The following is a 19,218-nucleotide window of genomic DNA, read 5'->3' on the forward strand; positions in this document are numbered from 1 at the left end:
TGGATAGTACTTAGGACGTCAATGGTTAGCTTAAACCAATCTGGTCAATAAGGAATGATTTAAGGATAATTTTATCCTATGTTTTCCTCAGGTACTACCTAAGATGTTTTCAACATCACCTGTTTTGCTCCATGACCAGACTTCTACTAGAAACAAATAGTAGCACAAAGCAAAAGGGCAGAGAAAGAAATTACTTACCCTAATATGTACTCTGTCCCAATTACTACATTTCCTATTCAGTAGGAATGCTACCTTGCAGCGATCATTTTAAGCAATAGTAAAGAAGTTCAAAGAGCAACAGCAAAGTTAAGATAACTTAGACTAAGGTTGTTCTGATTAGATCTCACCTCACACTTTAAAACCTAAATCAGCATTAAAAGGAGTTAAATGGAAAATTTTGAGAGTAAAAATAGATAACTGAAAAGTATCCACTCACTACAGCACCAAAATACATGTACATCAAGTCATGTAAACCTGACAGATGACAGTGTGGATTTCACAAAGCAGGAAGATGGGAGTGTCCCTTTACCAAAGGATTCTTTACATTGTAAAGGGGTTCAACATAAGACTTCTTTAAGTACAGGTTTCTTTAAGGAATGTCAAATATCATTACATTTTTAAAAGTTTGATATACAGAACTTTTTTCGGGTCAAGTAATACACATTAATGTATAATAAGCAGTAAGAAAGAAAACTGACCAGTCTGAAGTTATGTTTAAATGCAAAAAAATACAGAAAGAGGAAATATGCATAACATTAATATTTAAAATCTTTATAATCTTAAGCAATGACACTAACACATAAAATATCATCTATTATTTATGAGAACCATGCATTCCAAAAACAGAAACGTCAACATCTTTATTATCAGGAAACCCGGGTGAAGTCAATCCATGTTTTCTCTAACTCCCACCTGATAACTAAAAACTGGGTAGAATTTCCTATAATATATCCACAACCAAGTAAGTACATTATATGTTGTTATATTTATGAACCATTATGTCTTCAACAAGAACTTAGTATCTTAAGAACTGTGCCTAAATCAAAACTGAAAAAGTTTTTCAAAGAAATTAACTCACCCAAGTTGTGAATAATTGCTTGCAGATTTTGCTAGTTTCGTCATTGACCTGGAGTATGCTTCTTCTATTGTAGCTCTGTCAAATCAAATTTGCATATGATATGAGCTCTCAAACACACAGAAAAATTATCAAAATATAACTGAAACTGTTGAAACAAAAAACCCAATATATATTAAAAATAAAGGGTATTGGGGTGCCTGCTTGGCTCAGTCAGTAGATCATTTGACTCTTCATCTCGGGGTCATGAGTTCAAGCCCCAGGATGGGTACAGAGCTTACTTTAAAAAAAAAAAAAAATTACGTATGTGGTCATGATACTTAGGTATTTTAGTCCCCTCAAACTCAGAATATCCAAACCAAACTTATTTCATACTCTTCCCCAACCCCATGCCCACAAAAACCAGCTCTCTAACAAAAAGGAACTATTAGCAGTAACTGCCTCTCACTGATGGAACTGTGACTTTTTTTGCTCCTTTAAACTTCTCTGTCTTTTTAATATACTGTATCACAAGGGTGGTACTCTGATCATCTAAAAAAAAGTTAATACAGCAAAAAACATTAATATCTCAATGGATAAGTTTAACAGCAATAAAAAAGTGGTTTACCTCCAGCAGTAAACTGATACAAAAACCTCCTGATGAGGAAAACCAGAAAAATATGGAGAAAGGGGGCTAACTAAAAGGCATCAGAGAGCTCAGGAGGCAAGTAAGAATGAGTAAGCCAAGATCTAAGAGAAGGATATCCAGAGAAGTCATCACATACGTTGGTCAGCTTTTCCCTGGTGGAGGGCGGGGGGGCATCTAGAAGCAGGAGCTGAGACTAAGAAGAGGAGCACAGTTTTTCACAGCCTCACAGGGTAAGGGAGGCAAAACTAGATTCAGACTTACCAAAGATGGGAAGCATGGGAAATACCATACTTTTAAGTTGAGACTCAATGAGTAAGGACAAACCTAAATAGGCAAGCTCCCAAAGGAACTACCAACTGTACTTTTTCAAACCCTAATACTGGATCCTGTATGGATGTCTTACACACATTCATAAAACCATGAGGCACATAAGCAAATAAGACAAATGAACAAAAACCAGGAAGAACAAATTAGCAATGTTCCAAATGCTGAGATTATAAAGCTTAGATTTTATGAGTTTATTTATTATCTTCATGGAGATAGTACCTTAAATCAAGAATTTCAGGGGCACCTGCCTGGCTCAATCACTAGAGCATGCGACTCTTGATCTCAGGGTCCTGAGTTCAAGCCCTATGTTGGGTGCAGAGTGCATTTCAATCAATCAATCAATCAGTCAATCAATCAATCAATCAATCAAGAATTTCACTAGAGAAATGGAAATCATTTTTAAAAAGTGAAGGAAATCACAGCAAATTTGTAAAAAAGACACAAATTCTACACATGAAAAATACAATATCAAAACTTAGTATCTCAATCCATGAGGTTAAATAGCAGATTCAATACACTACAGTGAGACTCATTAAACCAGAAGAGAAGTGAGAAGACTCTATCCTGGTATAAAGCTCAGAGAGACAAAAGAATGGAAAAGAGACAAGAGAAATGGAAAACAGAGAAAGGACAAAGTAAAAAAATCTAATGTGGGCGCCTGGGTAGCGCAGTCGTTAAAGCGTCTGCCTTCGGCTCAGGGCGTGATCCCGGCGTTGTGGGATCAAGTCCCACATCGGGCTCCTCCGCTGTGGGCCTGCTTCTTTCTCTCCCACTCCCCCTGCTGTGTTCCCTCTCTCGCTGGCTGGCTCTCTGTCACATAAATAAATAAAATCTTTAAAAAAAAAAAAAAATCTAATGTGTAAAGGGAAAAAAACAGGTCAGAAGAATTATTTCCAGAGATAATGAGACAATTTTCCAAAACCAACAAAAGATATCAACCACAGATCCAAGTAGCCCAACAAACCCTAAAAGTATAATTAAAAAGAAATCTATATTTCTTCACATAGCAAAACTATGTCTATACGTAGGTGACATATGTTTACACCTAGGTGAAAACTGCTGAAAATGAAAGACTAAAAGAAAATCTTAAAAGCAGCTAAACCCTTCCCACCACCAAATGGTACCTTTAAAGAAGCAATAATTACTCACACCTGACATCTCAACAGTAGATACTTGAATGATCTAGAATTTAAAAAAAAAAAAAAAAAATCCAGTGGGTACCTGGGTGTCTCAGTCGGTTAAGCATCTGCCTTGGGCCCAGGTCATGATCCCAGGGTCCTGGGACTGAGTCCCACATTGGGCTCCCTGCTAAGCAAGGGAGTCTGCTTCTCCCTCTCCCTCTGCCCCTCCCTCCAGCTTGTGCGTGCATGCACACGCACTCTCCTTCAAATAAATTTCTAAAATAACTAAACAGATAAATAAATAAAAATCCAGTGAAATGCAAAACCATGCAACTCCTAGAAAATAATAACATAACAGAAAACCCAGAAGACCCTGGATATGGTGATGTCTTTTCAGATAAACAGCAAAGATAAGATCTATGACAGAAATCAATGATAAGCTGGACTTCATTAAAATTAAAAATTTTTGCTCTGTGAAACACAATGTCAAAAACTGAGAAGTCACAGACTGGGAGAAACTATTTGCAAAAGACACATCTGAAAAAAGACTGTATATCCCTATATACAAAGAACCTTTGGAACTCAACAATAAGACAACAAGATTAAAAAATGGGCCAACACCTTAACAGACATCTCACTAAAAAAGATATAAAGGTGGCAAATAAGCATATGAAAAGATGCTACACATCATATGTCGTCAAGGAAATGTAAATTAAAACAAGATACAACTATGTACCTATTAGAAGGACCAAAGTCTGAGCCACTGAGAAAACCAAATACTATCAAGGATGTGAAGCAAAGGAATTCTCATCCATTGCTGGCAGAAATGCAAAATGATACAGTCACTTTGGCAGACAGTTTGGCAGTTAACTTACAAAACTAAACATACTCTTACCACCTGGATTATATCCAGCAATGGAGTTCCTTGTTATTTACCCAAAGGAGACAGAAACATGTCCACACAAGAACCCGCACACAGATGCTTACAGCACCTTTATTCATTACTGCCAAAACTTGGAAGCAACTAAGGTATCTTTCAGTAGGTAAATGGATAAAATATGGTATATCCAGACAATGGAATATTATTCCATACTAAAAAGAAATGAGCCACCAAGGCATGAAAAGACACTAAGGTACCTTAAATGCAATATTACTAAGTGAAAGAAGCCAATCTGAAAAGTCTATTACATACTGTATGATTTCAACTATATGACATTTGGAAAAGGCAAAACTATGAAAACAGTGAAAAAGGGCACAAAGAATTCCTAACACAGTGAAAATACTCTAAATAATACTGTAATGATGGATACATACCATTATCACTTGTCCTGCAAAATGTACAACACCAAGGGTGAACCTCAAGTCAAAACAATGGACTTTGGGTGATTATAATGTGTCAATGCAGGTTCATCCTTGGTAAAAAAAAAAAAAAACAAAAAAACATATTCCAGGGGCTTAGGGATATAGACAAAATAGGTAAAGGGGATTAAGAGATACAAACTTCCAGTTATAAAATAAATGAGGTATGGGTATAAAAAATAGAGTATTGTGAACAGGGTCAACAACATTGGAATAATTGTATGGTGACAGAATGTAACCACACTTACAGTGGTGAGGTTTTCCTAATGTACAGAATAGTCAATTCACTACACTGTATGCCTGAAACTAATATAAATCTGTATGTCGACTGTACTTCAATTAAAATGTTTTTAAATAAAAATTTTAAAAATTAAGAAATTAAAAGAAATGTTTTAAATATACCATTCTGGTGGGGGATGTTGATAATGGGGGAGGCTATGCATGTGTAGGGGCAGGGGGCAAATGGGAAATCTCCACATGCTCCTCTTAATTTTGTTGTAAACCTAGGATAACCACTAAAAGAAAAGAAGAAGAGGGTATTACTTCTAAGCTAATAGAAGTAAAGAGAATTTTTTTAAAAGACCAAAAAGCAAGAAAGTAGAGGAAAAAAATACAATACAAATAGGATAAATAGATAACAAATACTAAAATAGCACAGAGTTTGGCAACCTACAGCACCATCAGCCAAATATGGCCCATTTTTGTTCTCATAAATAAAGTTTTTATTAGAGCACAGCCAAGCTCATTTATTTATGTGTTGGCCATGGCTATTTTTGTACTAAAACAGCAGAGCTGAATAGCTGCAACAGAGATCAGATGGCATGCAAAGCCTAAAATATTTACCTTCTGGACCTTTACACAAAAAGTTTGACAACCTCTGAGACAAGAGATTTGAACCCAAAAATATCTACAATTATATTGCATGTAACAGACTAAATTCTCCAAATAAAGGAAAAATGCCTTTAAAAATAACAAACACACTACACCACAAGGACACAGCAAAGAAAAGAATATGTATACCACACAAAAATGTACCAAAAGCAAACTGATGACACTTTACTAAAAAACGAAGTAGACTTCAAGGCAAAAAACAATGCCAGAGATAGAAAGGACACAATGATAAAAAGTTCAATTCACCTGAAGATGTATTAGTTATAAAATTGTATCTGCCCAGAAAACCTAGACATTTTCCCAAAGACCTACAGATGGCCAAGGGACACATGAAAAGGTGCTCAATATCACTAATCATCAGAGAAATGCAAGTCAAAATCACAATGAGATATCACCTCACACCGGTTAGAATAGCTAGTATCAAAAAAGACAAGGAGTAACAAGTGTTGGTCAGGATGTGGAGAAAAAGGAGAACCATCATGCACTATTGGTGGGAATGTAAATTCATGCAGCCCTTGTGAAAAATATTATAGAGGTTCCTCCAAGAAATTAATCATAAAAATACCATATAAACCAGTGATTCCACTACTAGGTATTTACCCAAAGAAAACAAAAACACTAATTCAAAAAGACATATGCACCGTTGTGTTTATTACAGCATCATTTACAATAGCCAAGATATAGAAGCAACCTAAGCATCCATTCTTAGATGAATGGATAAAGAAAATGTGGGATGGATGCATGAGATGGATGGATGGATGGATGGATGGATGGATGGATGGATACACAGATATTCCTCAGCCAGCCATAAAAAAAGAATAAGATCTTGTCATTTGCAACAACATGGATGGACCTAGAAGGATTACAGCAGGTGAAATGTCAGACAAATACCATATGGTTCACTTATATGTGGAATCTAAAAAACAAAACAAATGAACAAACAAAAAAAGCATCAACAGACCTAAAGAAACAGAGAACATACTGGTGGTTGCCAGAAGGAAGGTAACAGGAGGGATAAGGGGGAATGGGCAATATGGGTGAAGGCGAGCAGGAGGTACTTCTGCTTCTAGGCTTCCACTTATGGCATGAATAAGTCATGGGGATGAAAGGTACAGCAGAGGAAATGCAGTCAAAGGTCCTGTCGTAGCACTGTATGGTACTAGATGGTAGCTACACTTGTGATGAGCACAGGATAAAGTATACAGTTGTTGGATCACTATGTTGTACACCTGAAACTAATGTTAACATTGTATGTCAACTACATGTCAATTAAAAAAAAAGAATCTGTATCCACCTACTAACATGGCTTCGAATACATAAAAGCAAAAATTGACAGAACTACATGGATAAACAGAAAAATCACAATCAAAATGAGAGATTTTCAATGTAACTCTCTTAGGAAATGATAAAATGTACAGGATAAAAAAAAAAACAAAAATATCAGAATTGAATAAAAGAATGCACAAACTTAACAAATACATATAGACAACAAATGCAAAACACAGACTTTTCAAGTACATGCAGATATTTACCAAAATTGACTCTATCCTGGTCCATAATCCAAGTGTCAACATATTTCAAAATGCTGAAATTATATACAGTATGTTCTCTAACTACATGTAATTAACCATAAGCAAAAATATACCTTTAAAAATCAACACATATTTGGAAATTTAAAAATATGCTTCTAAATAACCCAGGGAGGCAAGAAAAAAGCACAAGGAAACTTAGAATATCTTTAAATTAAATACAGTGAAAATTCTATTACTTGAAACTAGTGAAGCACAATAAAGCCGTGCTTGAGAGACATTTACAGACTTAAATGAATGTATCAGAAATGAAAAAAGATGGGGGCACCTGGCTGGCTCAGTTGGTGGAGCACGAAACTCTCGATCTTGGGGTTGTGAGTTTGAGCCTCATGTTGGGTGTAGACATTACTTTAAAAAATAAAATATTTTAAAAAAAAAGAAAAATGAAAAAAGGCTGAAAATCATTGTCAAACATCCATCTCAAAGAAAAAGAACAGCAATTAGGAACAGAAAGTTAATGAAATAGAAAATAAATATATAAAAAGGATCAGCAAAGCCAATAATTGCTTTTTTATAAAAACTATTAAAACCAACAAGTGATGAATGAGACTGATCATAAAATACAGAGAAGGCACAAATAACCAATATCAGGAACGAAAAGGGGACATCTAATATAGATCCAGCAGGTATATAAAAAGTTCATAAAAGGGGGGTGTTTGGCTGGCTCAGTCAGTAGAATATGCAACTCTTGATCTCAGGGTCATGAGTTCAAGACCCACATTGGGCATGGAGCCTACTTAAAATAAAAATGAAAAAAAAATTGAAAATGTAGATGAAATTTAAAAATTCCTTGAAAATATAAGTGGCTCAGTCAGTTGAGCGGCTGACTCGTGATTTTGGCTCAGGTCGTGGTCTCAGGATTATGGGATCAAGCCAGCCCCCCACCCCCAAACTCAGCAGGGAGTCCACTTCTCTCCCTCTCCCTCTGTCCCTCCTCCCAACTCACACATGTGCAAGCTTTCTCTAAAATAAGTAAATAAATCTTTACATATGTGTGTGTGTGTGTGTGTGTGTGTGTGTATATATATATATATATATAACTTATCAAACTCACTGAAGAACTGGAATATCTGAATAGTCCTATAACTACTAAAGAAATTAAGTATGTAATTTGAAACCTTCCTAAAGATGATTGCAAGCCCAGATGGGTCTACCAGCAAAATCTATGAAACACATAAAGAAGAAACTATAATATTCCACAAATTTTTTCGAGAATAAAAAAATGAGGTATACTCAACTCATTTTATAAGGCTAACTAATCTTGACACCAAAATCTAAGGACAGTTAGATAAAGGAATTTTTCAGGCCAATCTTGATCACAAATATAGATGCTAAAATCCTAAATAAAATAGCAAACTGATCCACCAACATATAAAAGTGATAATATATTTCTACCAACTTGGGTTTGTATCAGGAATGGAAAGTTAATCTAACACTCAAAATTCAAAGTAATTCAAATTTTAACAAGAGGAGTAAAAAGAAAGAAAAACGTCTCAATAGATACAGGAAAAGTATCTGACCAAATTCAATATCCATTCATAATTTTTTTTATAAAAGGAAAACATTTAAAAACAGTATATAAAAGCAAATTTTAACAGTAAGGAAAGAACTTGAATAAATATATCATATTTAAGAGTGAAATGTGAGGGGTGCCTGGGTCGCTCAGTTGGTTAAGCATCTGACTCTTGATCTCAGCCTCATGTTGGGCTCCACACTGGGCGTGGGGCCTACTTAAAAAAAACAAGAGTGAAAGAAATAAATGTGAGACTAGGAACAAGACAAGATGCCTGCCATCACCATTTCTATTCAGCACTATACCCGAGCGTATTAGCCAGTATGGTAAGTCAAGAAAAGTAGATAAAGGTATAAGGACTGGAAAGAGATATAAAACTGTCACTTGTACAAGATGATTACAGACAGAGAAAATCCAAAACAATCTACAGATGAATTATCAGAATATGCAAGAACTAACAGGTTGCTAGACACAAAGTCAATATATAAAAATCAAGTGGATTTATATATAAATCTGTAATACCTTACCAACGAACTGTTTTCACCCAAAAAATATAGAGCTCCTTCAGTTTGTTCTTTAAATAAGAGGGGAAAAAAAAACAAAAAAACACAGGAGATGAACAGGGGGGCACCTGGGTGGCTCAGTCGGTTAAACGTCCCACTCTTGGTTTCGGCTCAGGTCCTAACCTCCTGGATCGTGGGATCAAGCCCCGAAATGGGCTCCACAATCAGCAGGGAGTTGGCTTGAGGAGTCTGTCCCTCTGCCCTTTCCCCCACTCGCATGCGTATGTGCACTCTCTCCCTCTCGCAAATAAATATTTTATAAAAAAGAGATGAACAGGTACTTCATAAAAGAGAAAACGCAAATGACCAATACACATGAAAGGATGCTCAAGCTCATCACCCATCAGGAGAATGCAAATCACAATCACAATAAGCTACAGGTATCCCTCACCATCTAAACATACAGCCTTCCGGGGACGCCTGGGTGGCTCAGTTTGTTAAGGTCCTGATCCTAGAGTCCAGGGATCAAGCGCCACACTGGGCTCAGCTGAGCAGGGGCTCAGCGGGGAGTCTGCTTCTCCCTCTGACCCTCCCCACTCTCATATTCTCTCCACTCTCTCTCTCTCAAATACACAAATAAAATCTTTTATAAATAAATAAATAAAATTAAATTAAAAGTACAGCCTTCCTATGAAATCTTTCATAAGCCAAAATGGCATAAAGCAAAGAAGCAATTACCATTAATTTACATGGAAAAATTTTTGAGCTTTACAAGACCCAAAAAATAACCCCTCTTAGGCTTTTCTGATACCGTAGGACACATCTTGCTAATAGATGCACGATATAAACTAAACTAAGGCACAGATGCTCACAGACACAGTTCAACACTATGGCGGATTGACACTGAGATGCTGAGCATAGTTCCCAGGGAAGGAGCTTGGCGGCACCACTCTCACTATACACACTGCCTCCCTAAGGGCTCACTGCAAAACAAACACCAAATGCTATTTTCTCATTTTGCTATTTTTTGCAAAAGCGAAAATCCTCTTAGGATTGTTCTTGGTTAGCAAAAACAGGTACTGATGTAGATCTTTCAAAAGAGCAAAGTGGCATAACACACACTTCTGAAAAGTGGGGGGGAGACATGTACTACTACTTATCAGAATGATTCAAATTAAAAGACTGGCAATTCCAAGTGGTGATGGGGACATGGAACAACTAGAACTCTGAAACAAGGCTGCTGCTGGTGTAAACTGCTACAACCACCTTGGAAACTTCTTTGGCATTACCTACCACACTTACACATACATAACTCTATGACCTGGCAATTCTACTCTAACGTATATACCTAATGTAAATATACGTATATGTATAGCAAAACCCTTGTACAAGAATATTCAAAGCAACATTACTTGTAACAGCAAAAAAACTGGACACAACCCAAATGTCTGTCAACAGTAGTAGACACATTTCAGCATATTTATACAATTTAGTATCACACAGCACTGAAAATGATAATACCAAACTCAAAAAGGAATCTCACAAACATGCTGAGTAAAAGACAAAAGAATACTCACTATATGATTAAACTGATATACTTAATTCAAAGTTCAAAAAATAGGTACAACTAACTTTCTTTGCCAGACGAATGGATAAATTTTGGTTTCCATAAACAGAATACTACTCAACAGTAGAAAGGAATGAACTACTGACATATGCAACAACATGGATCATCTCAACGTAATTATACTGAGTGAAAGTACTGGCTAATAGAGTATATCAAGTATAATCCCATTCATATAAAATTCTAGAAAATGCAAACTAACCTAAATGTCAGAAGCAAATGAGTGGGAGCTCAGGGATGAGGGGGAAAGACAGGAGGGAGGAATGACAAAGGGGATGATGCACATGTTCACTATCTTGATTGTGTGATGGTTTCATGAGCGTAGGTAGATGTCAAAATTTATCAAATTTTACACTTTAAATGTGTAGTATACTGTATGTCAACTATACTTCAATAAAGCTGTTGGAAGGAAGAGAGGAAGGAGGAAGGTAGTACGGAGGAAGAGACAAAAAGGAAAAAAGGAGGAATGGAGGAGGGAAAAAGGGAGCAGACCAGTAGGGAAGAGGGGATGAAGGGAGGAGAGAAACTCTAAATGACTGACAGGAGATTAACCTTTCTAGGCCCCAATTTTCTTATCTGTAAAATGGGAGTTAGAGTTTTCATAGTTAAATGAGACAATGTATGCACAATCCTTAGTGCACACTACACGTTTATGTGTCTATCTTTTCTTCCCTTCTTTCTCACTCACTCCTTCAAGAAACAGGAGTATCTAATTGTGCTAGGCTCTGTACTAGGCACTGGGATACAAGAGAATACTATATCCTTTTTCTTTTATGGGGAACAAAGAAACAAAAAATGAATTACAAAATTTTATAAATACTGCAAAGAGATATATGATGTTCAGAGATACTATAACAGGTGTTTCTGACTGAGTCAGGGAAAGAAGGAAGAGCATCTGTGAAGAAAGGACCACCTTGCTAAGCTCTGAAGAATAAGTACGCATTAATTAGGCAAAAACAGGAATAAGCATGTACAAAGTCTGGCCTGGAAGATATCTTTCAATAAAGTGGCTAATGTCTCTAGAGAGGAAAGAACAAGGAGGAGACTGGTATGAACTAAAGCTTGAAAGGTGGTTTGAGGTCAGACCAAGATGCAGGCAGGCCTACCTTAAGAGCAATGGGAAACCTTTGAGATGCTTTAAACAGGAGAGGTAACAAACCTCTCTGTGGCTTAGAAAAAGCTCTCCAATTACAGTGCAGAAAATAAGTTGTAGGGGAACAAGAATGAATGTAGACAGGTAGGACAGGAGTTACTGCTGCAGTTCGGGCAACAATGATAGCTTGGATCAGGGCAGTAAAGTCAGAGATTCATTCTATCAAAAAATACTTACTAAGAGCCAAGCACTCTCCCAAATGCAAGAGACAGAGTAATAGCAGCCCCCCCGCAAAAAAAAATCCTGCCCTTGTGGGGTGTATATTCTAGGGGGAGGGACAAACAAATAAATAAATATCCCAATGGCTGTAAGTGCTATGAAGAAAACATTAAAATAGGAAAGGCATAGTGGAAGGAGGGGTTGTCTTAGAGCCCACAGAATCATAAAGGGATTAGATTCTAGACAAGAACGGATGACTCAGGAGTCATGGACTTCTTAGAGTGACTGACATAAATAGGCTAAAAGGCATGACAACTGCCCTGACAATTTCAAAGTAGTTATAGTTAGTGAGTTAAGTGCTGGGGGAGAAGGAAGGCTAGAGGACATGCCAAGAAATGCAGCATTCTGAGACCTTTTCTTTATTCCTGCCAATAATGATGCAGAAGCCAGTGAAGGATAGCTTTATCCACTGCACTTAGAGCTTCCGGACTTCCTCTTAATTCCAAAAGAGAAGTGAAAGCCAAAAGAGGATTGGTCTTACATAAAACAGCTTATTCCCCAATTCCTAACATCTGGTAAATTCAATGATGGCATAAGCTGTATCTTTAGCCCTATATTCCCAGAATCCAGACAACTGCCTAGCACACAGCAGACATGGGATATATATTATTGAAAGACTAAATGAATGGAATATTGTATTTTTGCTTTTTTCTTAAGTAACCTCTACGCCCAAAGTGGGGCTTGAACTCACGACCCAGAGACTGAGAGTTGCATACTCCAACAACTGAGCTAGCCAGGTATCCCCCAAAATAGAGTATTATATCTAAAGACAAAACATCCCCGGGGCACCTGGGTGGCTCAGTTGGTTAAGCATCTGCCCTTGGCTCAGGTCGTGGTCCGAGGATTAAACCCCACATGGGGCTCCCTGCTTAGCAGGAAGTCTGCTTCTCCCTCTGCCCCTCACCCTGCTTGTGCTCTCTCAAATAAATAAGATCTTACACACACACACACACACACACATCCCCATATTACTAAGATAAACATTTTAAGTGTGGTCATATAAAAACTACCAAGTGGGCCTAGTCACAAAATAGCTTTAATCAAAGAAAATTACATTGATTTTTAAGTTTTTAAATTGTATACTATATTCTAAATAAATAAATAATACATAATTAAACTATAAAAATTCAAAAACCTTAGACTTTTCAAATTATTTTAGTATGTTTAATGACGTTTGTTTACAGAAATGGTAGTATTTTATCCTACAAAACTCCTCAATTTTTCTATTGTATCACATTTATTTATGTATTTACATCTATATTGTTTGCAATGATATTAACAAACAATGGATATAAACCAGGAGTTCAGCAATGCTACTTGGAGCCACCATGCAGCCCTTAGTGTGTAGATGCTAGATAACCACACTACTTTAAAATAGAACTATAATAATATACTTTTCAAAAATGTATTTGATTATTTTAAACCAGATCTAACTAAAATGTTCTGGGGCATCTGGGTGGCCCAGTTAGTTAAGCATCTGACTCTTGATTTTGGCTCAGGTTGTGATCTCAGGGTCTTGAGTTTGAGCCCCGCCTCTGGCTCCATGCTGGGACCTGCTTAAGATTCTCCCTCTCAAGGGGCGCCTGGGTGGCTTAGTCCTTAAGCGTCTGTGCCTTTGTCTGGGATCAAGCCCCCCATCGGGCTCCCTGCTCAGTAGGAAGCCTGTTTCTCCCTCTCCCACTCCCCCTGCTTGTGTTCCCTTTCTCGCTTCCTCTCTGTCAAATAAATAAAATCTTAAAAAAAAAAAAAATTCTCACCCTCCCACCCCACTAGAGCATGCACTTTCTCAAAAAATTTTTTTCTCATTTATATTCTAAAATTTAACTTGAACTGTTAAATTACTTATTAAAAAAATACATACCTTTCTCTCACAAAATCTGCTAGTTCTTTTGTTGATATTTGTCCATGTTTCATATTATGGTAAAGGACATCAAAGCCACTATTTTTTTCCCCCTAAAATTGAAGAAGATTTTTAGTTTAACAACAAAAAAAGATCAAAATGATTTAAGAATAACCCTATATGAACCAATATGCAACTCTAATGCTCAGGTGAGCTACTTCTTCTTAGTTAAACCACTGTTGCTCATTTCAAGCTGTATCAAAGGAATACAACACAGTTTGACAAAGTTTACAATTTATTATATATACATATACAAACATCAAACACACATGCACAGATTCTATAATCACTCATGAGAGTACATTAATGAAATTAAGTCTGAAATTTTAAAAAATAACATGCAGCATAATTTAGAAAAGATACCCATGGATCTTTTTAAATACATTTACCAAATCCCATTTCAATTCCTTCAACATGCATTAAGGGATTCCTGATTATTTAAGGCAGAGTCCCTGCTTTAAAATAAGTAAATCTTGACCTCTGAGTCAAGACAGCCTATTACTAATCACTTACATATTCAATACCATAAAATGCTTTATAATAGCTAATAAAAGTCTTTTAGTAAACTTAAACAACTTGAGAAGTGAGAAAGGAGATAAAATTTTAACAAAAGAGCAGCAACAGTCATTGGCTAAACTAATAGGAAATTAACAGAACAAGACTACTACACAATCCTAGAAAACCTTTACTGCCATTTATTCCAATAAATGCTAAATTATTAAGTCATAGGGAAGAAAACAGAAATACCAATTTTGTAAATGAAATAGAGACTATTAATAAACTAAGCTCAACAACTCCCTTTATAATTGGTAGTTTTTCTTTTTCTTCAGTGAAAATAGAATAATGAAGAATTCAATGTATTTGTTGGAAACAGCAATATAGGAAGCAAGAATATGAAACCTAATTTTTTCACAGTTCACCAAAAACAGGAAACATAGGGAACTTCCAGTTATGCTGAAGTGATCCCTAAGAAACTTGTAAACTAATATAAAAGTAATTATTTTGCCATATACACAATAAACTAAAATACCATATTTGGGGGAAACCTGGGTGGCTCAGTCAGTTAAGCATCTGCCTTCAACTCAGGTCATGATCCTGGGGTCCTGGGATCAAGTCCCATGTGGGACTGCCTGCTCAGCGGGAAGCCTGCTTCTCCCTCTCCCTCTACTTCTCCCCATGCACTCTCTTTCTCCCCATGCACTCTCTCTCTCTCAAATAAATAAAATATTTAAATAATAAATAAAGTAAAATAAAATGTCACATTTGGGGGCACCTGAGTGGCTCAGTCGGTAAGCGTCTGCCTTTGGCTGGGGTTATGATCCCAGGGTCCTGGCATGAGCCTGGTCAGGCTGCCTGCTCAGCAGGGAGTCTGCTTCTCCCCCTCCGTCTGCCCCTCCCCCTCCGTCTGCCCCTCCCCACTCCCACTCATGCTAATTCACTCTCTCTCTCAAACAAATAAATAAAAATCTTAAAAAAAAAAATCTATCAGTCAGGTTACCTGAGTTCCCAATGTGCATTACGCATATTCAAATTAGAAGCGAGTTGGGAATAAAGGGCTATTCAAACAGGCACAAAGACTATTAGAAATACTATTTACCAGGCTTAGAAGAGAGAGAAAAAATTTTTTTAAAGGAGATAAGAACTTGGATACCATCTAGTAATTGGGGCAATAAGGTCCTGAGCATTTTGCTTCACTGTTACAATTATAAACATGAAGCAATCAAGAAAAGGTTAAATTATATTCAGAAATCTGGGTTTTTATTAAGAAGTCCTTGAAGAAGTAAGCTCTTTATTCGGGAACTTCAGATATCCAAATAACATATTAGTTGAAATTCCCAATAAGGAAATGAGGATTATTAATTTATTTAATACAGTATAACAATATTAATATAGCAGCAATAATACACCCTGGGAAACAGTACTATCCATCCCTCAGGTTTTCACGTGGAAAGACAAGGAAAACTCCTTCTAATAAGGATATGATATAGAAGAAGCCTGCCCCAGAAAGCACTAACAACTAAATATAAACACCCTACATGATTGCAAATCCATTTGTCATTTCTTCCTAAATCTCAGTTTACTGAGATCAAAAAACATCAGTCTGACTCCAAGCACTATTCTTTAATAATTTTGCAAACTTATTAACACAAATTATTTATTACTCATGAACTTTTCTTTAACACAAACTAAGCAAAAATTTTACTACTTCAAATAGTACTAGTGCACTCTCTCTCTCCACACACACACTTACATACACATACAACTTTCTTTTAAAAAAAAAATTCAAAGTGTCTAATAAAGAACCCAAGTTGTATTGTCACCTTGTCAAAAACTTACTTTATAGCTTTGATAAAGATGACTAAATATTAAATATATACACATTTATATGCCAAAAAATAAAGAAAACACAGCACTGGAGCTCAGGTCTAGATCCATTTGCCTTCAGTGTCTTCAACTGCAAAAAACACTGAACATTCTGGTGAAACAGGGAGAGACCCCTCTTGAAACTGAAAATCATAACTTATTATAATTCTGCCACCATTTGAGATTACCCAGTAGTTTTTTTTAACCAGAAATACCTCCACACAGGTCCTATCATTTTTACGGTAGCCACCAACGTTCTTATTAGGTGGCTCTAATTCAAAGAAAAGTAAAATAGTAATAACTATTCCTGAATTGCATATCCATTTTATCACCTTAGACCCTGAAGTGGATATGTTTCTGTTATTTTTAACACAAAAATATTTTTTCCTTTAACATATTCTGTTAACTCAAGCAAGGAGAACTTGCTTTCCTTGGCTAACTACGAATACCTGATAAGCGCACAAATAACTTGACAAAAGACCTCTATTATCAAATAGAACTACGACTAAACATGTCTTCTGGTCTTCAACATTTTACTAAAACCGTAAATACTCATGCCCTTTGATCCAGCAATTCTATTTTCAGAAATCTATACTACAGAAACACACATACAAAGATAAATGTGGAAGAATATTTACTGAAGTACTATTTGTAACAGTGAAAAATAAGAAAAAACTAAAAAACATCCATTAAAATGACTGGTTAAGTAAATGACAGTATATCCATAAAATATATACGGTGTTTTTGGAAAGACTGCAATACAAAAAAATGCAGATTTTTAAGTGTTAATTTTGAAAATCTGCCCAGATATACTGTCAATGGATTACCGTAACAGTCAAAAAATAACCTAATGTTAGGAACAACTTAAATGTCCACCAGCCAGTGAATAAAAAGACAAAATAGGGTATATCCATAAAACAGAATATAATTCAGCAATAAAAAGTAACAAATACTGATGCATGTGACTTAACGGATGAACATCATAAACATTTCACTAAGTTAAAGAAGTCAGACAGAAGCGACCACATATTGTAGGATTCCATTTATCTGAAATGTCCGGAATAAGCAAATATGCTGAAATAGAAAGTAGATGAGCGGGTTGCTAGGGAGGAGGGCTGTGAGGTAGGAGGTGATAAAAGATACAGGTTGCATCTCTCTATTAACAAAGCTACGGAATTCTTATTTTAACAAAAATGGAACTGTTAAATGTACCTTGGTTTTAAGACCCATGAATAGTAATAGTGGAAAAACACAAAGCTATAAATCCCAGAGATTTTAGCTGATGGTTTGAAACTTCTCCTTCAAAGAACCTTTTAAGAGCAACAGTAAATTAAATACTAAAAACAAAAAGCCTGTATATCTTTCACCTCTGATGACTCCAAGATTCTGGAAAACAGGCAGAAGACTGTGTATGCTGTATAATCAGACTATGAATTGATAAGTTGATTTTACCTTGTTCCTTTTTAAATTTTAAAAATATTTTGGAAGGGGATCAAAGGGTCAGAAGGTGCTGTCATGTGAACAGCAAATAACAAGCCTAACCTTCCTCTCAACCTCAAACCGCGTCAAAGGTAATAAATACAAACCATCACTTCCTACCACTCTACATTTTTCCTTTTGCTCTAGTTCTTATATAAGCAGTTTTTCTATAAGTAAATAGCACATTTAACCCCAAGTTACAATCTCTTCTAGTCAACCTTCTATTTATACATTGAAAATTTCACACAATCATCAAAACTATTCTACAGAACCATTGGCAAGATGTTTTTAAAGCAGATAACAGTGATTACAGATGTGAAACAAGCACTGCTCAGCAAGCAGAACTACCTGCTGCAGGTACAGAAATCACCCAAACACATTTGTTGGTTGACTGAAGGAAATAAATCTTACTACATTAGAGAACTTTTCTAACCCCTCAGATACTCCCTAATCTCTTCAGTTACAACTCATCTCTTCCAGTAAGTTAAATCCATAAAGCCCTCTAAAAGATATTACATGGCTTCAACAAAAATAGCAGAAGCAAAGAGTTATAATTTGTTTTATAACTTTTAAATTTTCTGTAATTTTCATTAATCTCAAAATGAAAAAAATAAAAACAATTTCAGCTTTCTCAAAAACTCTTCAATCTGCGCAAAGGCAAAGGCTACCTTCTTAAACCAACATGTTCATATTAATAGTTAAATCTCCTAATTCATAAATGAAAAAAAAACTGAAAGTTTTTTAGGAGCAGTTTAAAAAATTACCTATTTATTCCATGGAAACCTATGCAAATCACTGCAAAATATTTCCAAAGAATATTTAATCATATGAGAAAAAAGCTTGATGGTAATACCATTTGAAAATACCAAGCTACAGGGGCGCCTGGGTGGCACAGCGGTTAAGCGTCTGCCTTCGGCTCAGGGCGTGATCCCAGCGTTCTGGGATCAAGTCCCACATCAGGCTCCGCTGGGAGCCTGCTTCTTCCTCTCCCACTCCCCCTGCTTGTGTTCCCTCTCTCACTGGCTGTCTCTCTCTGTCAAATAAATAAATAAATAAATAAATAAATAAATAAATAAATAAATAAATAAATAAATAAATAAATAAATAAATAAATAAATAAATAAATAAATAAATAAATAAATCTTAAAAAAAAAAAAAGAAAAGAAAATACCAAGCTACAGAACAATACAGAACCCACTGTGAATGTTGTATTTCTAAAGAAAATGTTACAGGACATAGGGAAAAGCTATACATAATTTTAAATTTCTTCTGTACTCCTGTTCTACCCATCACATAACAACGGTTATAATTAAAAAGGAAAACCATCTTCACTGGTCTTGTTTCAACCAATTTAAAAACACTTCTTAGTATCAAGGTCCAGCATCACCAATTTGCTGTACTTATACTGCACCTTCCCATCTTATCCCTAAAGGCAAGCAACATGCTTCTCCTATCTTCCATAACCTTTATTCC

The 19,218-nt window shown here is 35.9% G+C and overlaps 1 protein-coding gene across 1 annotated transcript in view; it reads right to left on the minus strand.

Annotated features, from left to right (window-relative positions):
- The window catches only part of FCHO2 (FCH and mu domain containing endocytic adaptor 2), a 110,026-nt gene that overhangs the window by 81,914 nt on the left and 8,894 nt on the right, over positions 1-19,218 (minus strand). Inside the window, 2 exon segments of the mRNA XM_040622193.1 lie at positions 1,079-1,153; positions 13,864-13,955. Of these exon segments, the coding sequence (XP_040478127.1) occupies positions 1,079-1,153; positions 13,864-13,955 (167 nt within the window).

This window comes from Ursus maritimus, unplaced genomic scaffold (genome assembly GCF_017311325.1).
Source record: "Ursus maritimus isolate PB19 unplaced genomic scaffold, ASM1731132v1 scaffold_5, whole genome shotgun sequence".
Lineage (NCBI taxonomy): Eukaryota > Metazoa > Chordata > Mammalia > Carnivora > Ursidae > Ursus > Ursus maritimus.